This window comes from Seriola aureovittata, chromosome 11, assembly GCF_021018895.1.
Source record: "Seriola aureovittata isolate HTS-2021-v1 ecotype China chromosome 11, ASM2101889v1, whole genome shotgun sequence".
Classification (NCBI taxonomy): Eukaryota; Metazoa; Chordata; class Actinopteri; order Carangiformes; family Carangidae; genus Seriola; species Seriola aureovittata.
In genome coordinates, this window is record NC_079374.1 from 17289135 (window position 1) to 17306447 (window position 17313).

Genomic DNA, 17313 nt, shown 5'->3' on the forward strand with positions numbered 1-17313 from the left:
CGCCACCTGTAGGTCAGTGGAAAACATCTCCATAGGACTACTAGAGATCAAAAACGGGGGAACCTTTTTAAGACTGTAAAACATATGCATTCATGTAGGCTACATTCATCCAGTTGCAGGGAACACTTGACAACTGTCAATTAATCCATACATGCTTCACTGTCAGGGAAAATGCACTGCAACACATATTTCACCAGTGGATGAGTTAGTATGTCTCTTCACCACCTTACCTTTTAAAAATGGTAATTTTTCATGTTGCTCTTTTTAAGCATTTTTGATTTACACCAGCCAGAGCAGTATGTCCAAGTGATTTTTCTCATCACTCTGTTGTCAGCTGTTTCAAGATGTGTTTCAGCTGCAGCATGGTAATATAGCAAACAAACAGTTTGTGTGACTACACATTTTTGGTTTCAGCACTGCAGTGTAGAGTGAGAAGGTGGACAGCTCCAATTTGCTGCACTGTGGCTCCTTCACAGCCTCAACATCTTCAGCACCACTAGTGCTGGACAGCTCCCTGCACAGTGGAATAGCATGTTGTAGAGTGTATGTGTATGTATGGATGGATAATTCTTAAGACATCTGTATTGTCGTGTGTGTGTTTGTTTTTGTGGTGTGTGTCCCCCACCCTTCCTGTTTCCACCCTGCAGAAGCTGATTTGTTATTCCATTTAAATGAAGAATGACTATTGTTTTTAATCAAATGGTAACCATGAGCCAGAGGGACAGAAGCTGCCGACCACAGTCAGGCTGATTTACACTCGCTCTCCGTTTTCCTCTCTCTGCCCTCCATCCCTCCCTCCCTCTCTAATCTTCCACTCTTTTCCTAATTCTCCTTATATTGCTCCCTCCCTCACGCTTTTGCATCCTCTGACCAATTCAGCTGCTCGCTCCTCCATCGCTGTCTTGTTGTTGTTGTTTCTGCCACAGTTCCTCTCGTATTCCACATCTTCCTCCCTCCCTCCCTCCCCACACATAATCTTTCTCTCTCACTAGCTATTTCATCTGCTCATTCCTCCACTTGAGCAGTAATGAGACAACAGAAGTGTCAACTCCTTTTCAGGCTGCACAATTATCCACATCCCCCACCACCTTCTCTCACTTTCTCTCACTCTTCGTCCACCTATCAACATTTTTCTCTTCTGGTTAAATCTTTCACTTCTGTTACTGAAATGGTAATGGCACACCAGTGTCTGGATTTATATTGTTATCCTTATTAGTCATAAATTTGAGTAACTCCATGGTAATTGTTGTTGCTTTATGATAAACATTGTTGAGTTTCACAGCATGAGTTCTTGGAAATTAGGTCACAGTTTATGAGAAATAGCTTTTTTTCATTGATTCAAGAAACAGATTTGTGAACATTAGAAGTAGTCCAATGAAAATGTATGTTTTTACTTAATTGAGGTAAGTTAGGTGGAACCAGTTCCATATCAGATTTCAACTATTTCTTAGTATTTTCTCATGTTAGATTTTCACTTTTTGTGGAAAGGATTGTGCTTGCATTTGAATACAGGAGGGGCTGTGTGAGAAAAGAATTTACGTCAGTTTTTGATATTGGGTTTGGGTTACAGTAATCTCTAATTGAATGACTTCTGTGTGACTGTGTGTGTTTTTAGCTTGTGGAACCTTTAACACCCAGTGGAACAGCCCCGAACCAAGCCCAGCTTCGCATCCTGAAAGAGACAGAACTCAAACGGGTCAAGATCCTCGGCTCGGGGGCCTTTGGTACTGTATACAAGGTAAAACACACACAAAATAATGTAATACTAACTGTTTCCACAGGTTTTAGTTGATACTTGACTAAATAAACTAATATAATCCTAAACTTGAGATCAGGATGTGAGGTCTTGAAAAAAAGAGGAGGACAAGAAAGACGGATTGCAAGACAATTAAAGACAGGAAATGAGATGGGAGGCTGGAGGCGGGGGATGAAAAGAATAAGTAATAGCAGACATTGAGACCCCTGGGGTTACACTGAAATAAGAGGTAGCTGAGGTCACCATCAGTGTGATGATGTGTTAGGGAGAGGTAGAGAAGAACAGCAGTGAAATTAGAAAGAACAGACTCGCTCTCACTGAAATCATCATTGGTCATTTTGTGGATCAACCATCTACATTATAGGGCATTTCTGGGCCAGAGGGTATATAGCATGAGCGCAGATGGTCTTTTTCAGAGCAATGTCTTGCATATTACCCTGGGGAATTTCCAAGAATATCTAGGCATGTAAAGAAAAAAAAAAAAAAAACATTCAGAGTCTCACCGGTGAGCCCAAGGACCTATAGTTATCCTGGTGGTCATAAGGTAAATCGTGGTAAATAAATCTCGTCCACTGGATCATCTCAGAGTTGAGGAACAGTGGTGTGATGATAAGATCCTGCCAGGCAGTGAGCTGAGAAACCTCCCTTCAGCAGCTTGACTTCATGATCTTATTATTTCAGGCACAATTCAGAGGTCATGGCTAATGTTGAGGTTCAGCATTCAGGTTAACTTGTCAATTGAGTGTTTTGCTGTGAAGCTTTGCTCTCTTTTCACCAAAATACCAAAATATAATTTCTGTGTAACACAAGGTACCACACTTGAAGGTGCCCTGTAGAGTTTTTGAGCAGTACTGATGCATTGTTTTGATGAGCGGGTCCTTGTTTTGTTTTTAGGCTATTTTGTGTTTTTCTAGCACACACAAGGAGGATGCACACAGACACACAATCACACAGTTGAACAACAGTAATATGTCACATTGTTTTATAGCAACCCATTCAAGGCATTTTTAGAAATGGTACAGGCTACAACATAATGGTGAGGTTCCTTGTTTCATTAAAGTTACTGCTGCAAACAGATGTGTGAAATACTGCTTAAATACTGACGGGGTTTACAAACCTATAGTCAATGTTATAAGCTATGAAATAAATATGCAATACTACATACTGTGGGTGCTGTTAATTTGAGGGGGAAAAATAGTGATTGGTTGTGCTAAATAATAATTATTAACACAAGTGCAGGTAAAAAGACTAAAAGTCTATCAAAAAGAGCTATGACATGAAAATTACAGCTTTGAGAGAGCAGGTGTTTTAAGTCTGTGAGTGGAGGTGTTGGCCCTGCTGTCTCTGGGGATATATAGTCACATGAGGGCTGAACCAAGGTGGAACACATTGGAAACATTTTTTAAAAAAGTTGGGAGGCACTTGTTTTCTCTCTTTTGAATGCTTTGACCACTTTGGCAGCTGCTAAATCACTTTAATCCCTCCTGAAATTAGACACTTCAAAATGATTAAATTGTTTTACCCAAGTCTTTATTGAAGGACAAAATAACCTTTAATCATACAGCATGCAGTGGACCCTCATACTTTGCCAGTGAGAATCTTGACAAATGGTTATTAAGAAAGCTGACAAAGTAGAATTCAGGGTGAAAAATTCTCTAAATATTTATTGATTTTCCTCCTTTTCAGATCTACAACATCTTTCTTTTAATAAAATGTTGGTGAGTTTTGTGACTTTACATTCAGTATACCGACTCATTATCTGTTTGTGTTTGTGTGTGTGTGTTTCTTTAGGGTATATGGGTCCCAGAGGGTGAAACAGTGAAGATTCCAGTAGCCATTAAAATCCTAAATGAGGCCACCGGACCCAAGGCTAACGTGGAGTTCATGGACGTGAGTATCTTGAAAACAATCAATTCTTCTTTTTAATTGTATTTTGCCTCATGAGTTTTCTATTGGCTGAAAACTGACAATTGTTTTCTGCAGTTCAAACTGAAGTAGGAGAAATGTGAGCTGGTTTTCTCAGTTTATATTTTCTTATGTAGAAGTGTTTCACCAGGTCAGTCAAGATCACAATATTCTCATAGTCTGTGCTGGACTATTCCAATATTTATATACAACCTATCGGCACAGTGTTGCCACTGTGACACATTAAGTGTTGGGATTGGATTGAAAACATTGCATATACTGACGCCACACCTCACTGACTCTAAAAGAAAGAACAACTGACACATCAGCTCTGTTTGGTGAAATGAAGCATTAAGAACTAAGCTTACGTCCCATGGACTCCAGACTAAATATCATCAGGGGCCCATAGGACCCCTACCATACACTCACCTACACACACACACACACACACACACACACACACACACACACACACACACACACACACACACACACACACACATACATACACACAATGCCACAGGCTCCCAGCACAGTGCACAAGGCCCCATTTATAAAACATTCACAACCCGGCTCATTTCAAAAGGAAAAGTGAAAAAATTCAAAATTATTACCCCATGATGATGCAATGCAGATGAAATAACCCCCTTCAACACACGTACACATACAGACACAGACACACATGGAAAGCGACCCAATTGCACTCATGTTTTGCACTAAGTTTGACAGTCTGAGAGGAAGAGTTTTTGGGGTGTTAGCGTTTCTATTTTTATCCAGACGTCTTTGATGAATATCCTGCGTGCGTTTAATTTTATGTTGTGTGGGCTTTGGGGGCATGTTTGACAATGAGAGAACCAGATATCAGCAATGAAAGGACAACATACAGAGAGACAAAGGAGGGATAGAGATACCGTGGTTGTGAGAAAAAGAGGAAAATTGACTGATCTTTGACTGATAGTTGACTTAGGCATAAGTAGTATCTGCATGTGACTGTGGCAGTGATAGTGTCAGATTATGTTGCTGATGTTATAATGTAACTGACCTCTTAAATAAAATGTATGTATCTAACTTGTGACTCAATTAATCTAAAAAGAAACAACAGGAGAGACAGAGACTGTGATTGGCTTAACAAGCATCAGCTAGATAAACTAAAACAAATTTCTCCCAATAAAATTATTTGAGGTTCATCCTATTTTCCAGTTATACCTTCAATCAAATTCATCCAGTTCCACAGTCTTCTTGTATTTACTGCTGAGCAGATGGGAGCTGAGCTTTTGCACCAGGAAAGATCATTGGTAGTTACAGGGAGAAATGAGAGGGCTTTTCGTTTACTTTAATCCGCTATATTTTCCCAGCTGGACTGGGAATTCTGACTGGTTACCTTCTAGCTGCAGGCCACACTCACTGACTGTTTGAAGAATGTCACTGAGGATTGATTGTCTTTGTGTTTCTGTGTGTGTGTGTGTGTGTGTGTGTGTGTGTGTGTGTGCGTGTGTGCGTGTGTGCGTGTGTGTGTGCGTGCGTGCATGCGTGCGTGTGTCATTTTGTTTTTTCCCAGTAAAATTATTTGTGTGTGCGTGGGTTTTTCCCACTCTTCACCTGTAGAGCACCCAGCGGGTGACAAATTCTCCCTTTATGAATCCTTCAATGAATTGGGTAAAAATGTTTAGCACAGCAACACAGTCTGAACACTGCCTCCCTTCTGCCAATGCCTAGTGAGAAGACAGGGTGTCAGTACCCTGCAGGATTGTCATGCATGCACATGACTGCATGTTTGTGTGTGTATGTAATCATAATGGTGGCTTCGGGCAGACAGGAGCGACTACGGTATATTATTCCTTTTGAAAGCTTAACTCCTGCTCAAGGCTTGTTTTCACTGAAGCAGGATAAACCCTTGTGGTTTGGCCTTGAAAATTGCACTCGGTGATGCTGTTCCCCTTGTGTATGATGAAGATAATCTTTTGTTCTTCTCATTAATGTTTTCATCAGTTATTATTCTCTATGAATATCAAAAAGATGAGAATTCACAAAAAAGAAACATTTTAACAATACAAAACATGGGTTCAACACATTTCTAAATTATAATAATGAACTTTATTTAACACAAACTTTATTTGACGCACAAGTTACACAGTGCTTCACATAAAAAGCTGTATAAACAAATTGCACATTTTGCAGTACTGCGATTTACCAATTTCTGGTTTTAATATAATTCTGAGGACTTCTCAATACTTCATTCCACTTGATTGCTTTAAAGGTTCTTTATGTAAAACTCAGAAAACCCTTGTTATTGACATCGGTGGCCATTAAGTGAACTGCAGTCAGAATCCTGTTGCTTGCGCTGGTGCACAGCGAACATCCTGGGCACATCACAGTGAACAGAACAGATTGATGAGGGTAGTGTTTCCCTCCTGTTAGAATTGTGTTGCCTGTTGTGACTCCTCTGTGGTTATGGAGGGTATAAGGTTAGTTTCAGGTTAATGTAAGGCGAAACAGACTTTGACAGAACACTGACATCATGTTGACAGATGAGGTAACTAAAGTTACATGGCTGTTATAATTGGATTATAAACTATGTTTGAGACTAGAGACTTTATTTGACTCTCCAGCGCTGGCATAGCGTTAAAACGAAGTGTGGAGATGTGGCTATGCGAGACTATAGTTTGATATTATGATTTTTATTTGACTTTATATCATGACGTGACGCTTCTGTGGAGTTTGTGTTGGAGTCTGTTATGTGCTGGGAGCCAGTTGTTTGTTGATGTTAGCAGACTCCATTTCTAAACTAATGTTAGCTAGTGTTGTACATTGTTCGCGCTGTGGGGGAGCAGAAGAGAGGCTTTGGATTTTCCTGGAAAATCCTTCCCGAGTCCTTTACATAGAAATCAGCCCACAGGCTGTTATAGGGAACTGGAACTGAGAAAGTGTTGAAAACTAGTGTTTTTTGTGGAGCCACAGCAGACCTTTTCAGCCAAGTATCCACATGTGAATAGATTCTTATTACACACACAAACACGTATCCACACACACACAACATACAGTCTTGTTCTCTCTTTCCTACAGTACATATCCATACTCCCATATACCAGCACACCACCAGCAGAGACATATCTCCCCTACTTAGTGGCCTCACTGCACAGTATAATCTCCTCACATAATCCCAGACTGCATGTCTTTTTCAGGTAGGATACCGATAAGGATTCATACAAAGCAACTTAAATGGAACCGAGTTGGATTTAATCTTACCTGAAAAGATGAGTGTTATGTACAGTAGTTGGGAGGTAACACATCTCAGGATACCACATCTCAGTGGCAGATGAACACTTCCCAGTTTGACTTGAAACGGATCATGCCCACGCAGTCAAACAGTTCTCTGACAGACTTTGGCCTGAATTATCATCGTCCTCACAGAATCTACTGACATCACCAGATGAGCAGGGATCCGATTATGCAAAGTTTAGACTGTGTTGCGGTTATGTCTCTCTGTCAGTGTTCAGTGGAGCACTACACACTGTATTTCTGTCTCCCCCCCAACATATATACACAAACCACCACCACCTGTGTTGTGTATTTTTGCTACACGGCTATCCATCTTATGATGAATCGTCACATTAACCCATAGCCCTGGCAGTAATAATGCTGTGTGTGGGGGGTGGGGGGGTAGTTGCATACTTGCACAGAATAGATGAAGGTCTATTTCTGTCTTTGGTAGCATTTCTGTAGTATTTAAGTGATTAGTCCATGATGCTACCATCATACGCAGTATTGAAATTTAATCTAATATATAATAATTGCTCTTGTTTTGAGGTGTTGAAACGACAAGTGGGTTCAAAGCTTCATACATAATGTACTGGAGCAGCTTCTTCCTATACATGTTCTACTTAGTAGCATTTTCTGTAATAGCAAAATTTTAGACCAAACTTAGTATGTTACAACTCTTACTGTATGTTGTATTAAAGGACACAGACACATGATTTACAATTATCTCACCTTGATGTATTTACTACACTTTTAGTTTGCTACAAAGAATGCTGACAGCCTTGTGAAGCAGTGAGTCGCTTTGATGTTGAGGTTTTGAATAAAAATCTACTGTTTCTGACTTAGAGGAACCTTGCTGCTTGCTTCAAGAGAAACTTCAGCCTTAAACAGAATAACGGGTCCTATGATCTTTGATAGTTCAGTCAACACTTGTAAACATGATGGACTTTCTACCAGTGTGCTGAGTCTTTGAACCTTTGCTCTGTTATTTGTCCTTTTACACTAACTCAAAAGCTACCTGTTTGGGTACCATATATAACAAGGTAGGAATATGGTACTCATTTGTACATAGTTAACTTTTCTTGTTCTAAATATGAAAATAGGAACAGATAGTGACTAGATAGCGACAAGGTAACTGACAACATTATCAATAAAGAAGCCAGTGTGTGGTGTGTATTTTTTATGCAGAGAACATTGGTTTTAGCCATGTTACCGCAAGTAAAAGTGGTTTTGATTTAATGACTTTAAATATTATCATTTGAACAGACAGATTATTACGCTATTCTGACCATGATCAAACCACTTAGACACATGGCTTATAGTACTTTTCTATCATTTTATGTCTGATTTTTTTTTTACAGATGAACAAACACCTACAATAAACATAAAGTACCATTACATAAAAAGAACAGAAACACAAGGGAGTCAACTCCAGAACTCCCAAGAACTGTCCAAAACTGCTGATTGACAGAGATAAATAAAAAATGGGCAAAATAAGAGACTGCCCCTTCCACCAGGAGAGCCAAGGGTACAAAAGAAAAAAAGATGTAGGTCTCATCGAGCAATGTCAGGCTTCCACACCTTCTGGAAATAGTTTTGTGAATTCCATTTGCTATAATGAATCTGTTCCATCTTGGCAACAGAAAGCATCTTGTTGAGCCACCTCCTAAAACATGGGGACAATGGAGACTTCCAGTTTAGTAATACTAAGTTTTTAGCTGTAACCATGCCAACCATACAGTCTGACTGAATGTTAGTTCCATATTATTTGGAGAACCAATTAAATATGACACACCAGAAATGACCTGGTTCCAGACAGTGCCAGAATAAGTGTGATAGTGATCCCTTGGCCGTACCACATCAATCACACATGGGAGAAACTGATTCAAATATTACTAAGTTTAGTTTTAGAGTAATGCAGTCTGTGTTAGTCCATATCTAGAATTGACAGAACAGCTCTGCATACTGGCCAGGCCTTCCTCCCACAGTTCATCTGACACTGGAATGCCGAAATGCTTTGGCCCAGTCCTCCCTGAGATGACTAGTATCGTAAAAGCAGTGACAAAGTGGGAGCCTAAAAATTGAGTAATGTAGCTCTTGTGTTTGGTTCCTGTATGAAGTAACTTGGAGATGGCGATAGAAATGAGATTGAGGAAGGTGATATTTACTTTGGAGCTGAAGGAATGAGGCAAATTTATCTATTATCTATCCAGAGATCTCCAACACAGCACAATCCCTTCCCCCTCCAGTCCAGGAACAATCTATCCATCAGTGTTGGTTTGAGCAAGTGATTGAATGTAATAGGAGTGTATGCTGAGACATTTGGCTGTCCAAACGTCCAAATAGTCATGTAGTTTCTCACATCTCCGCACAGGATCTGTGGAGCTCAGCCAAAGAGACCTTCAGGTTCTTGGTCACATCTCTTATCAAGGCCCTTCTCCCTTAAGAATGATTGAGGCCACTGTGCTCTTAGGTACCTTCAATGCAGCACAAATTTTTTGTAGCCTTCCCAGATCTTTGCCTCGACACAATCCTGTCTGTGAGCTCCACAGGCAGTTCCTTCCACCTCATAGTGTCATTGCAAAGGGTTTGAATACTTATGTGAAAAAATGCGAAAGGGTCTGAAACACTTTCTGAATACGCTGTAGTTCAGGAGGTTGGGAACTGAAACTACTGGGTGGAATAAACAAATCAATAATTAGTCAGCTTATACGTTCACAAGATTTAGAGCATTACCTTTATGATTTCTAATTACTATTGAAAGATGTTCTAAAGCAATATCAAAAAAGGAAAGGAGAAAGGAGAGCGCCCTGCCTCATGCCACATTGCAGCTCAGAAGGTTGCGATTTATCTGCATTAGTGAGAATGGAAGTTGCTGGATCTGAATAAACCATTTTGACCAACTCTATAAAGTTCTCCCCAAATGGCTTACAGTACAATTTAAATGTGACCTTTACTTTTATTTTTTTGGCAGCCTTTTCCCCTTTTTTGTTGCATCTTTGGGGAGATTATGTTCTCTGTTAATCGAGATACGCATTAATAGGATATTAAGGGTCCATGTAAAGTTCAATCCAAATAATCAGTGGGATATTCTCTGCAAGTAAAAGGAAAAAAAGTCTCACCACAGTGCTTCTTAGCTTTCAAAGACCATTCCAATTTCAATTCTACATGAACATTCAAGTTCATAAAAGTAGCATTGCAATGATGTATTTTATGTTTTGCTAAAACTGATGCCTAAAGTAAAGAACATTGTTGAGTCTACCCCACCCCCACATGCCTCAGTGTATATCTGTCTCATTCAGGAGGCCCTGATCATGGCTAGCATGGAGCACCCCCACCTGGTCCGCCTGCTGGGTGTCTGCCTGAGTCCCACCATCCAGCTGGTCACACAACTGATGCCTCATGGGTGCCTGCTCGACTATGTCCATGAGCACAAGGACAACATTGGATCCCAGCTGTTGCTCAATTGGTGTGTCCAGATTGCCAAGGTAAGGATTGAAAATGCTGCTTCATTAGCTTTTCACAGGCTGCATACTTGTTTGATTCGGTTGGTTTATTTATTAGGTAACTGACTGGTCATTTTGTTTGCTGATTAGTCCGTTGGTTTGTTGGGTCTCGGTTGGCAGATTAGTGAATGGTTGCTTTTCATGTTGATGGATCATTTAGATACCCGAGGAGCTTGTTTATCAGTGGATCATCTTGCTGCTTTTTTGCTGCTTTGATTGTTGCACCAATTATCTGAATCTACAAAAGAGAGTTAGGGATGCATCTACTGCTGTGTTGTGATTATATTGTAATACTTTGCTGGTATTTGGCAAAGTTCAGAAGATTTAAACTTTAATTTGTCATGTTTTTGTTTTGTTGAATGACCTTTTTCTTGATCCATGAACTGCAATTGCTCCTATATCACATCATCATTTTTTTCTCCCATCTGTGTCACTCTTTCCTTGGTTAGTAATGAGAACATTGTTTCTCTTCTGCTGCTTTGCTGTTATATGCATATGACAGCACTTTAAATTTCTCTCACATACACATTTGTGTTGTGTTTTCGCAGTGTACCTTGCATCCTCTCCCCTTTTGAAATCTTACTGTATGAATACTTGTGTTGGGTTTGGATTAAACACACATACACACACAACTGCTGAACCACCCCTGCCCCCTTGTATAATATGTCTAAGCAAATAGAGGCCAATTGGATTACTACATTTCTTCTGGAGTGAAGAAAAGATGTTTATGTTAGTCTTTAGTAAAAGGCTGATAGGCAGGGACAGGGACCGGAGGTTTGGTAAAGTGTCTGTGAGTGTGTGGTGGTGTGTATGGTGGATTCAACAGCAGTCATTGGCGCCCTTTGGCAACCTCTCTGGAGAACTGAAGTAAATAATTCAAAGTCTTGCTTGACTTTGGTGGGGGAAGTGTTGAGACCAGGGAACTAAGTGTTTCAGGTTCATGGATTAAGGAGTGCATTACAATTAGTTTTAATCTAGTTGTCAATATTAATAGGTGAGGGATACACCTACTAATGTTTTTTTTTCTCCGCCTCTGTCAATGTATCTGTAGGGTGTGGATATAATCACCAGAGTTAGAGCAACATCTCTGACTCTCTAACAACCCTAACAACATCTTTTATAATCCTCATAAATATTTTTCCATGAATTAATGAAATTTATTAACTACAGGACCTGATAATATACGTATACCCCAGTATATATCATGTGGTATAATTAAGTCTCCAAACATGCTACATTTGTTTTGAGCTGATAAAACTGTCAGACACAGTGAGGAAGGAATGGGTTAAAAAGCCTAGAGAAGCAGAATGAAAATGACTTAGCATTCACTGCAGTCCCAGATTTAATATCTTTGATAAATATTTTTGTTGCCATTTTTGGCTAAATCAGAGGCAGGCAGTACTCCAGTCAACTTCCATGGGAAAATATTAAACCATCAATTAAACTTTGGGACACGGTTATGATCCAACCATATAAAATGCCTTTTTTTATACCAAAGGCAATCAAAGCCTGCATTAATTCTTGCCATGCTGACAAACTTCCCATGCTGTGTAACACAAATATTGACTTGTTATGGTATTAATCACACCAATTACTTTGTGGAGAAAGGATGGAGAACAGCTATATACACATGAATAAATACTGTATATGCCCACTGTGAACAGTTGTCAACATGGGGACATGTATAATTTATAAAGGTTAGATATGATGATGTATTATTTACCACTGTTACTGTGTGTCTCAAGTGTGCATTGTTTAGGGTTTTCAGTAATTGGCTACAGCCAGATGGGACACAAATAGCCATCAGGAACCACAGGCAATCAAGTGCCCATGGGTTCATGCAAACGCAAACACAAAGTGTCCTACACAATGCACTTACCTGAACAATGCCAACAGGGTGAATTGGGACACTAACACGATCAACATTCCCACATGTAGTGCTCATAATAACTTGCTCCGGACTTGAGTTTTGAAATATCTTTCCTGCAAATGAATTCATTACCATTTATCATGGATGCCACCACTCGTGCAGGGTCTTACTGGGCTGTCAAGGCTCTTGCAAGTGACAGGGCTTCACTCAGTGAGGCAACATCTCTGTGGCCCTCCCTCTCTGTCATGGCCGCCATCACTCCCGTATATTATTAATGGAGTGATCCGCCATGAGAGTCATACTAATGAGCAGATTCATCAGAGCTACTACACATGCAAGGCTCTGATGGCAAAGAATGTTTTTTTATCCTGTTTTATCTTCACATATCCCCCTTACTATAACCTACTATATCACTTTCTCCTCTTTATGTCCGCTTGCTTTTCATATCTGCTCCTCGTTCACGCTCTTCTTCTTCACATATATACAGTACAGTGTTGTAACAATGTCATATGTATTGACTTGGAACTGCTACTACAATACACAAAATGGTATATCAATATATGATACGGCTGTAATACCCTGTTAAGATGAGGTGACATGATATATTTCTTTTTGTTTATTGGATGAAATTTTTCCATATTTCACTAATTTGTCAAGTAGTTTAGGAGAAGAGAAATCCCCTTGCACACATTGTCATCTCTTACTAGTTTTCAATCATAGACAACTTGGTACAACTTAATATCTGACAAAGTCTAATCTGATAACAAGAAATACACAAAAGATCAATAAATAAACCATCTTAAAGGTTTACCAAGATGTTTCATACCCACACACTGCCTTTTCATTTACTACATATCTCATACTTTTTTTTGAATCAACATATTGTTGTTAATAGTTTCTTTATTGATCCTAAACAAACACGTGCTTACTGGCCATTTTCTTGTTCTTTAAATTATTTATTTTATTTTGCTGAATAGATTGAGTGTGAGCAGTGAGGAGACTACCTTTAGCTGTCATGTGTTGCTGTGCTGCTAGTCTCTCAGGTTGTGACATACACTGACATATTTACTACTATTTACCCCAAGTAGATGTTACATTTTAGTCTGGTTAGAGAGTGAATCAAAATTAAAATTACATTTAATTTTTGTAAAGAATTTTGTCCTGAAGTCTTTGTATGTGCTACACTGTAGCAAGAAACATTGATCTGTCTCTACCTGTCTCTTTGGACAGAGTTGACACAGACTCTCTCCTCTTGGTTACCACGTCTGCCTGTGTCGGTTAGTCTCTATGGCCAGCTGTGGCGGTGGGGGTTGGGCCTGTTGCTCTCCTCACTGCATAACTCAGTGGGCCAAGGTTGAGCTCCTGTTGCTTGGGCAGGAGTGGCTTTGGTCTAGCTTGAGGGCGATCATATTTGCCCTGGTGGGGTCTTAGTGGGGTCTCCATGGGATTTGTCAGGGTGTTGGTCTAGAGGGGTGTCTTGTTGGTCTCAGGGGCTTGTCGGCTGAGCTGCTCCTTCTGCGGGGTGTGGATTGGTCTCTGTTGAAAATGTCTTTCAGTTTCCAGGCAAACATGGGGACTGTGTTTTTAAACAGATGGACATGATCACAGATAAAGCCGACATCCACGGTGGGGTGGTGGGCCAGGTGGATGTTGGAGCTCAGGGCACAGTCTCTGGATACACTGCTGTTGATCCTGTGGATGGTGTCAGGGTGCAAGTCTTTCCTTGGTAGCAGGGTTGACATGACCACTGCCGTTGGAGAAGGTGGTGGAGGCTTTCTCCATCACTCTTCTGAGTGACTCTGACCACTGTCCCCTGCTGGTTCCAGGTCATTGGAGCCAGCATGGGTAATGCTGTAGCTTGGGAATCCCAGCTGCTCCTCTGACAACAGATCCATTGGATGTTTGGGCACCAGATTTTACCCACTTTGTGAGTGGGCAGAAGTTTATTTTCCTTTATGACTTTGCCATTGGAGTCAATGAGCATGTTGATGTCTGGCTTCTCTCTCTGTTGGTCTGGAGGGACAAGGAGTGGTGTTGATCTGTGGTCTGGTGGTGTTGATTTGTGGGTTGGGAGGAGATCAGGATCCAGTGTCTGTGGGCTAAAGGTAGAATTGGAGGTGGGATTAGAGGGAGGCTGGCCTGGATGTGAGTCCAGCTGGTCTTTCAGGGCCTTTGTATCTCTCTCTCTCTCTCTCTCTCTCTCTCTCTCTCTCTCTCTCTCTCTCTCTCTCTCTCTCTGTCTCTCTCTCTCTCTCTCTCTGTCTCTCTCCTGAAGCTTCTCTGACAGAGTAGTCAGTTCTCTCCTGTAGTTTATCTCTTCTTTCAGCTCATTTACCTCTTCTGTCAGAGCTGTCAGCCAGGCCATGTGGCTCTCACTGTCTTGTTGCAGCTTTCTTACCTCTGTCCTGATGGTAGAGGAGTCTTACTGTACCATGGTGTTGTGAATTGGCTGCTGGCTCATCAGCAGTTTTGTGAATTTGACCTTCAGGTCAGTGATGGTGTGGTTCAGCTGGGGGTCCTGGGCCTGTTCTGGGCTGGTGGGCTCATTCTTCTCAAGGGGCTAGTCGGTAGTGGGGCAGCTGGGAGTGGGGGTAGTGCCTGTGTCTGGCAGGGTGTGTTCTCACACCCATGTTCTCAATCACATGGTATTGTATGTTAGCATGATGTTATCACATGAGATGTTACTTTTCCTTGTATCCCTGTAACTATATAAGTGCACAAATTAAAAGACATTTTTTTCTTTTATCAGTGGCTCGCATCAAATTCCAATGGTGATGGGATGGCAAAATCAGTCAGTCCAACACTGAATCCTAATGACTTTTGTTATACCTTGACTTTTTATTGAGTACCACCAGCAGGTCAAAGTTTTTACTTTTATAATTAAATATCTCAACATCTACTGGATGGATTGGCAAAAAAAACCATTCAAGATGATGTTGATCTCCTGACTTTTTCTCTAGTGCCATTGTGATGTTAAAAATAGCAGGAGGTTTTGAGTGAAATGTCTCGACAAATGTTGAATGGATTGCTATGAACTTTTGTTGCATTCATGTACCCCACAGGATGAATTAGCATAGCCTCTGTGATCTGCTGAGTTTTCTTCCAGCAACATCATCAGGTCAAAAATCTTTACTTTAAAACTTTAAAAATCCTTTTGACTTTCATTGGATATTGAGTAGAGGATCAGCACAACCACATATTTTATTCAGACTCCTACAGCAAACTGTTAACAAACAGTGGGAGACTGTCTAGTATCTTTTGTGTATTTTGACCACCCTCTTTAAGAGTCAGAGGATAGTCAGAATATAGTCATTTCTAGTCATTTCTTCAAATGCAACTTGATTAATAAAAGTCATAATCAGTTTCAGCTGAACTTTAACTTGCTTCATGTGTAAACACTGGTGATATTCCAGTTATATTCTGCATTCTAGTATTAAAACTGCAGTGACAGGATCCCTGTCATAAACTGGGACAATTTCTTCTTCTATGTGAATTCTTTTGAACTAGCAGAAGAGACACCAACAGAGACAAGAAGGAAACTGATATCAGCTGCAGTCATACAGGTTGTACTCAACAGTGATGGTTGCTATCATGTTTTATTTTCCTGTTAAATATTTAGTGTGAACTTGGTGTCCCTCTTCCTGCATGACTTGTTTCAGAATGATTCGTAATAACCACATTAATACACCACCACAATTTAAACAACTCCACTGACATGGTAGGAATACCTCATTGAAACAAGCTTTACAGTAAAAAATATTTGTTGAATACAACGGCAAATCTTTCCTGCGCGCATGTGTGGTTAGAGAGCCTCTCATTGTGTATGATAGGGTCATTTCTCTGTGTAAACCGGACTAGGCAAACATGCCTCTCCAGCTCATTTCATACATCCCCAGGGTTCTCTGTTCACTCCTATTCCCATTCTGCTCTATCTACCCTCCCTCTTATTTTTGTTCCTCTCTGTCTCTCTGAACATTCATGTAAGAAGAATATACTATAGGCTCCCATAGATGCTCATGTTTTTTTTCTGTGTCACTATTCTCATGTCAGTAAAAAACAAAGCATTGCCTCACTGTGTAAGGTTCTCTGTGATAAGCCACCCACTGGCAGTTGTACTTCCTAATGCTGAAAAAAAAATAGGTTGACAAAGTTTTTTACTGTGCCATTGTTTGATTTTTCTGACTGGTCATGGCAAGAGTAAAATATTCAGCATGTAGCAAATTAGCAAAATAACATTCTGCAGGGGCAGAATTTTTCAAGGCCACCAGCTACCTCAGGGCAAGTAAGGTCTGCCCTTGAATGTGATTACCTTAATAAATGTAAATTACTGCAATGTTTTATTATTATTATTTTTTAAACAAGAAATTGTAATGATTTAGACACATTTCCCTTTCTGCAAGAACAAGAAATGCTATTATTTGTTATTATATTTATTTTGAAATAAAACAACCAGTTTTTTTGAATGCATTATTTTGTTTACTGCATAAAATAAGCAGGAAAGTAAATGAAACATCACGTTGTTCCATTGATCCCATTTCAACAGGACCCTTTAATCTCACGTTCTGTTTTGAGAGACAGGGCACGTGTTGATGTGACCAGCAAACAAACTGTCCTTCCTCTCTCGTCTCTTTTCTGTCTCTTGTAGCAAATGCTCAAATTGCGTTTGATTCTGAGCAGCACTGGCAGATAGTATGTCTGCTCCAAGACTGCATGTTAACACACAGAGCGAGGAGCAGATCACAAGCGTCAAGGCTTTGATACTACCAGCCCTTAGAAATGTCAACAAGTGTCCGCCTATCCCCCTTCCCCTCGCTCTGTCTCTCGCTCTAGCTGTCTCCCTCTTTTTCACTTCCAAACTAATTATTTCTGAAGCTTTTTTGTGGTGGTCTTTCATGACTGCATAAATAAGTGTATGATTCAATGTTAGCGGCCAGAATACCTCCCTTCCCCTGGGTAAATATCAGCCTGAAAGGGCTGTTTGATTTGAGAGAGCAGCTTTATGCATGTTTTCATCAGTC

At 40.3% G+C, this 17313-nt stretch overlaps 1 protein-coding gene across 2 annotated transcripts in view; it reads left to right on the top strand.

The window, feature by feature from the left end:
• Positions 1 to 17313, top strand: part of LOC130177451 (receptor tyrosine-protein kinase erbB-4-like) — a 316805-nt gene that overhangs the window by 253816 nt on the left and 45676 nt on the right. The window contains exons 18-20 of one of the 2 annotated variants that reach the window (XM_056389216.1): positions 1616 to 1738; positions 3548 to 3646; positions 10222 to 10407. In XM_056389216.1, coding sequence (XP_056245191.1) covers positions 1616 to 1738; positions 3548 to 3646; positions 10222 to 10407 — 408 coding nt within the window. The remainder of the gene's footprint in view (positions 1 to 1615; positions 1739 to 3547; positions 3647 to 10221; positions 10408 to 17313) is intronic. The other variant, XM_056389217.1, reaches the window with a different exon arrangement.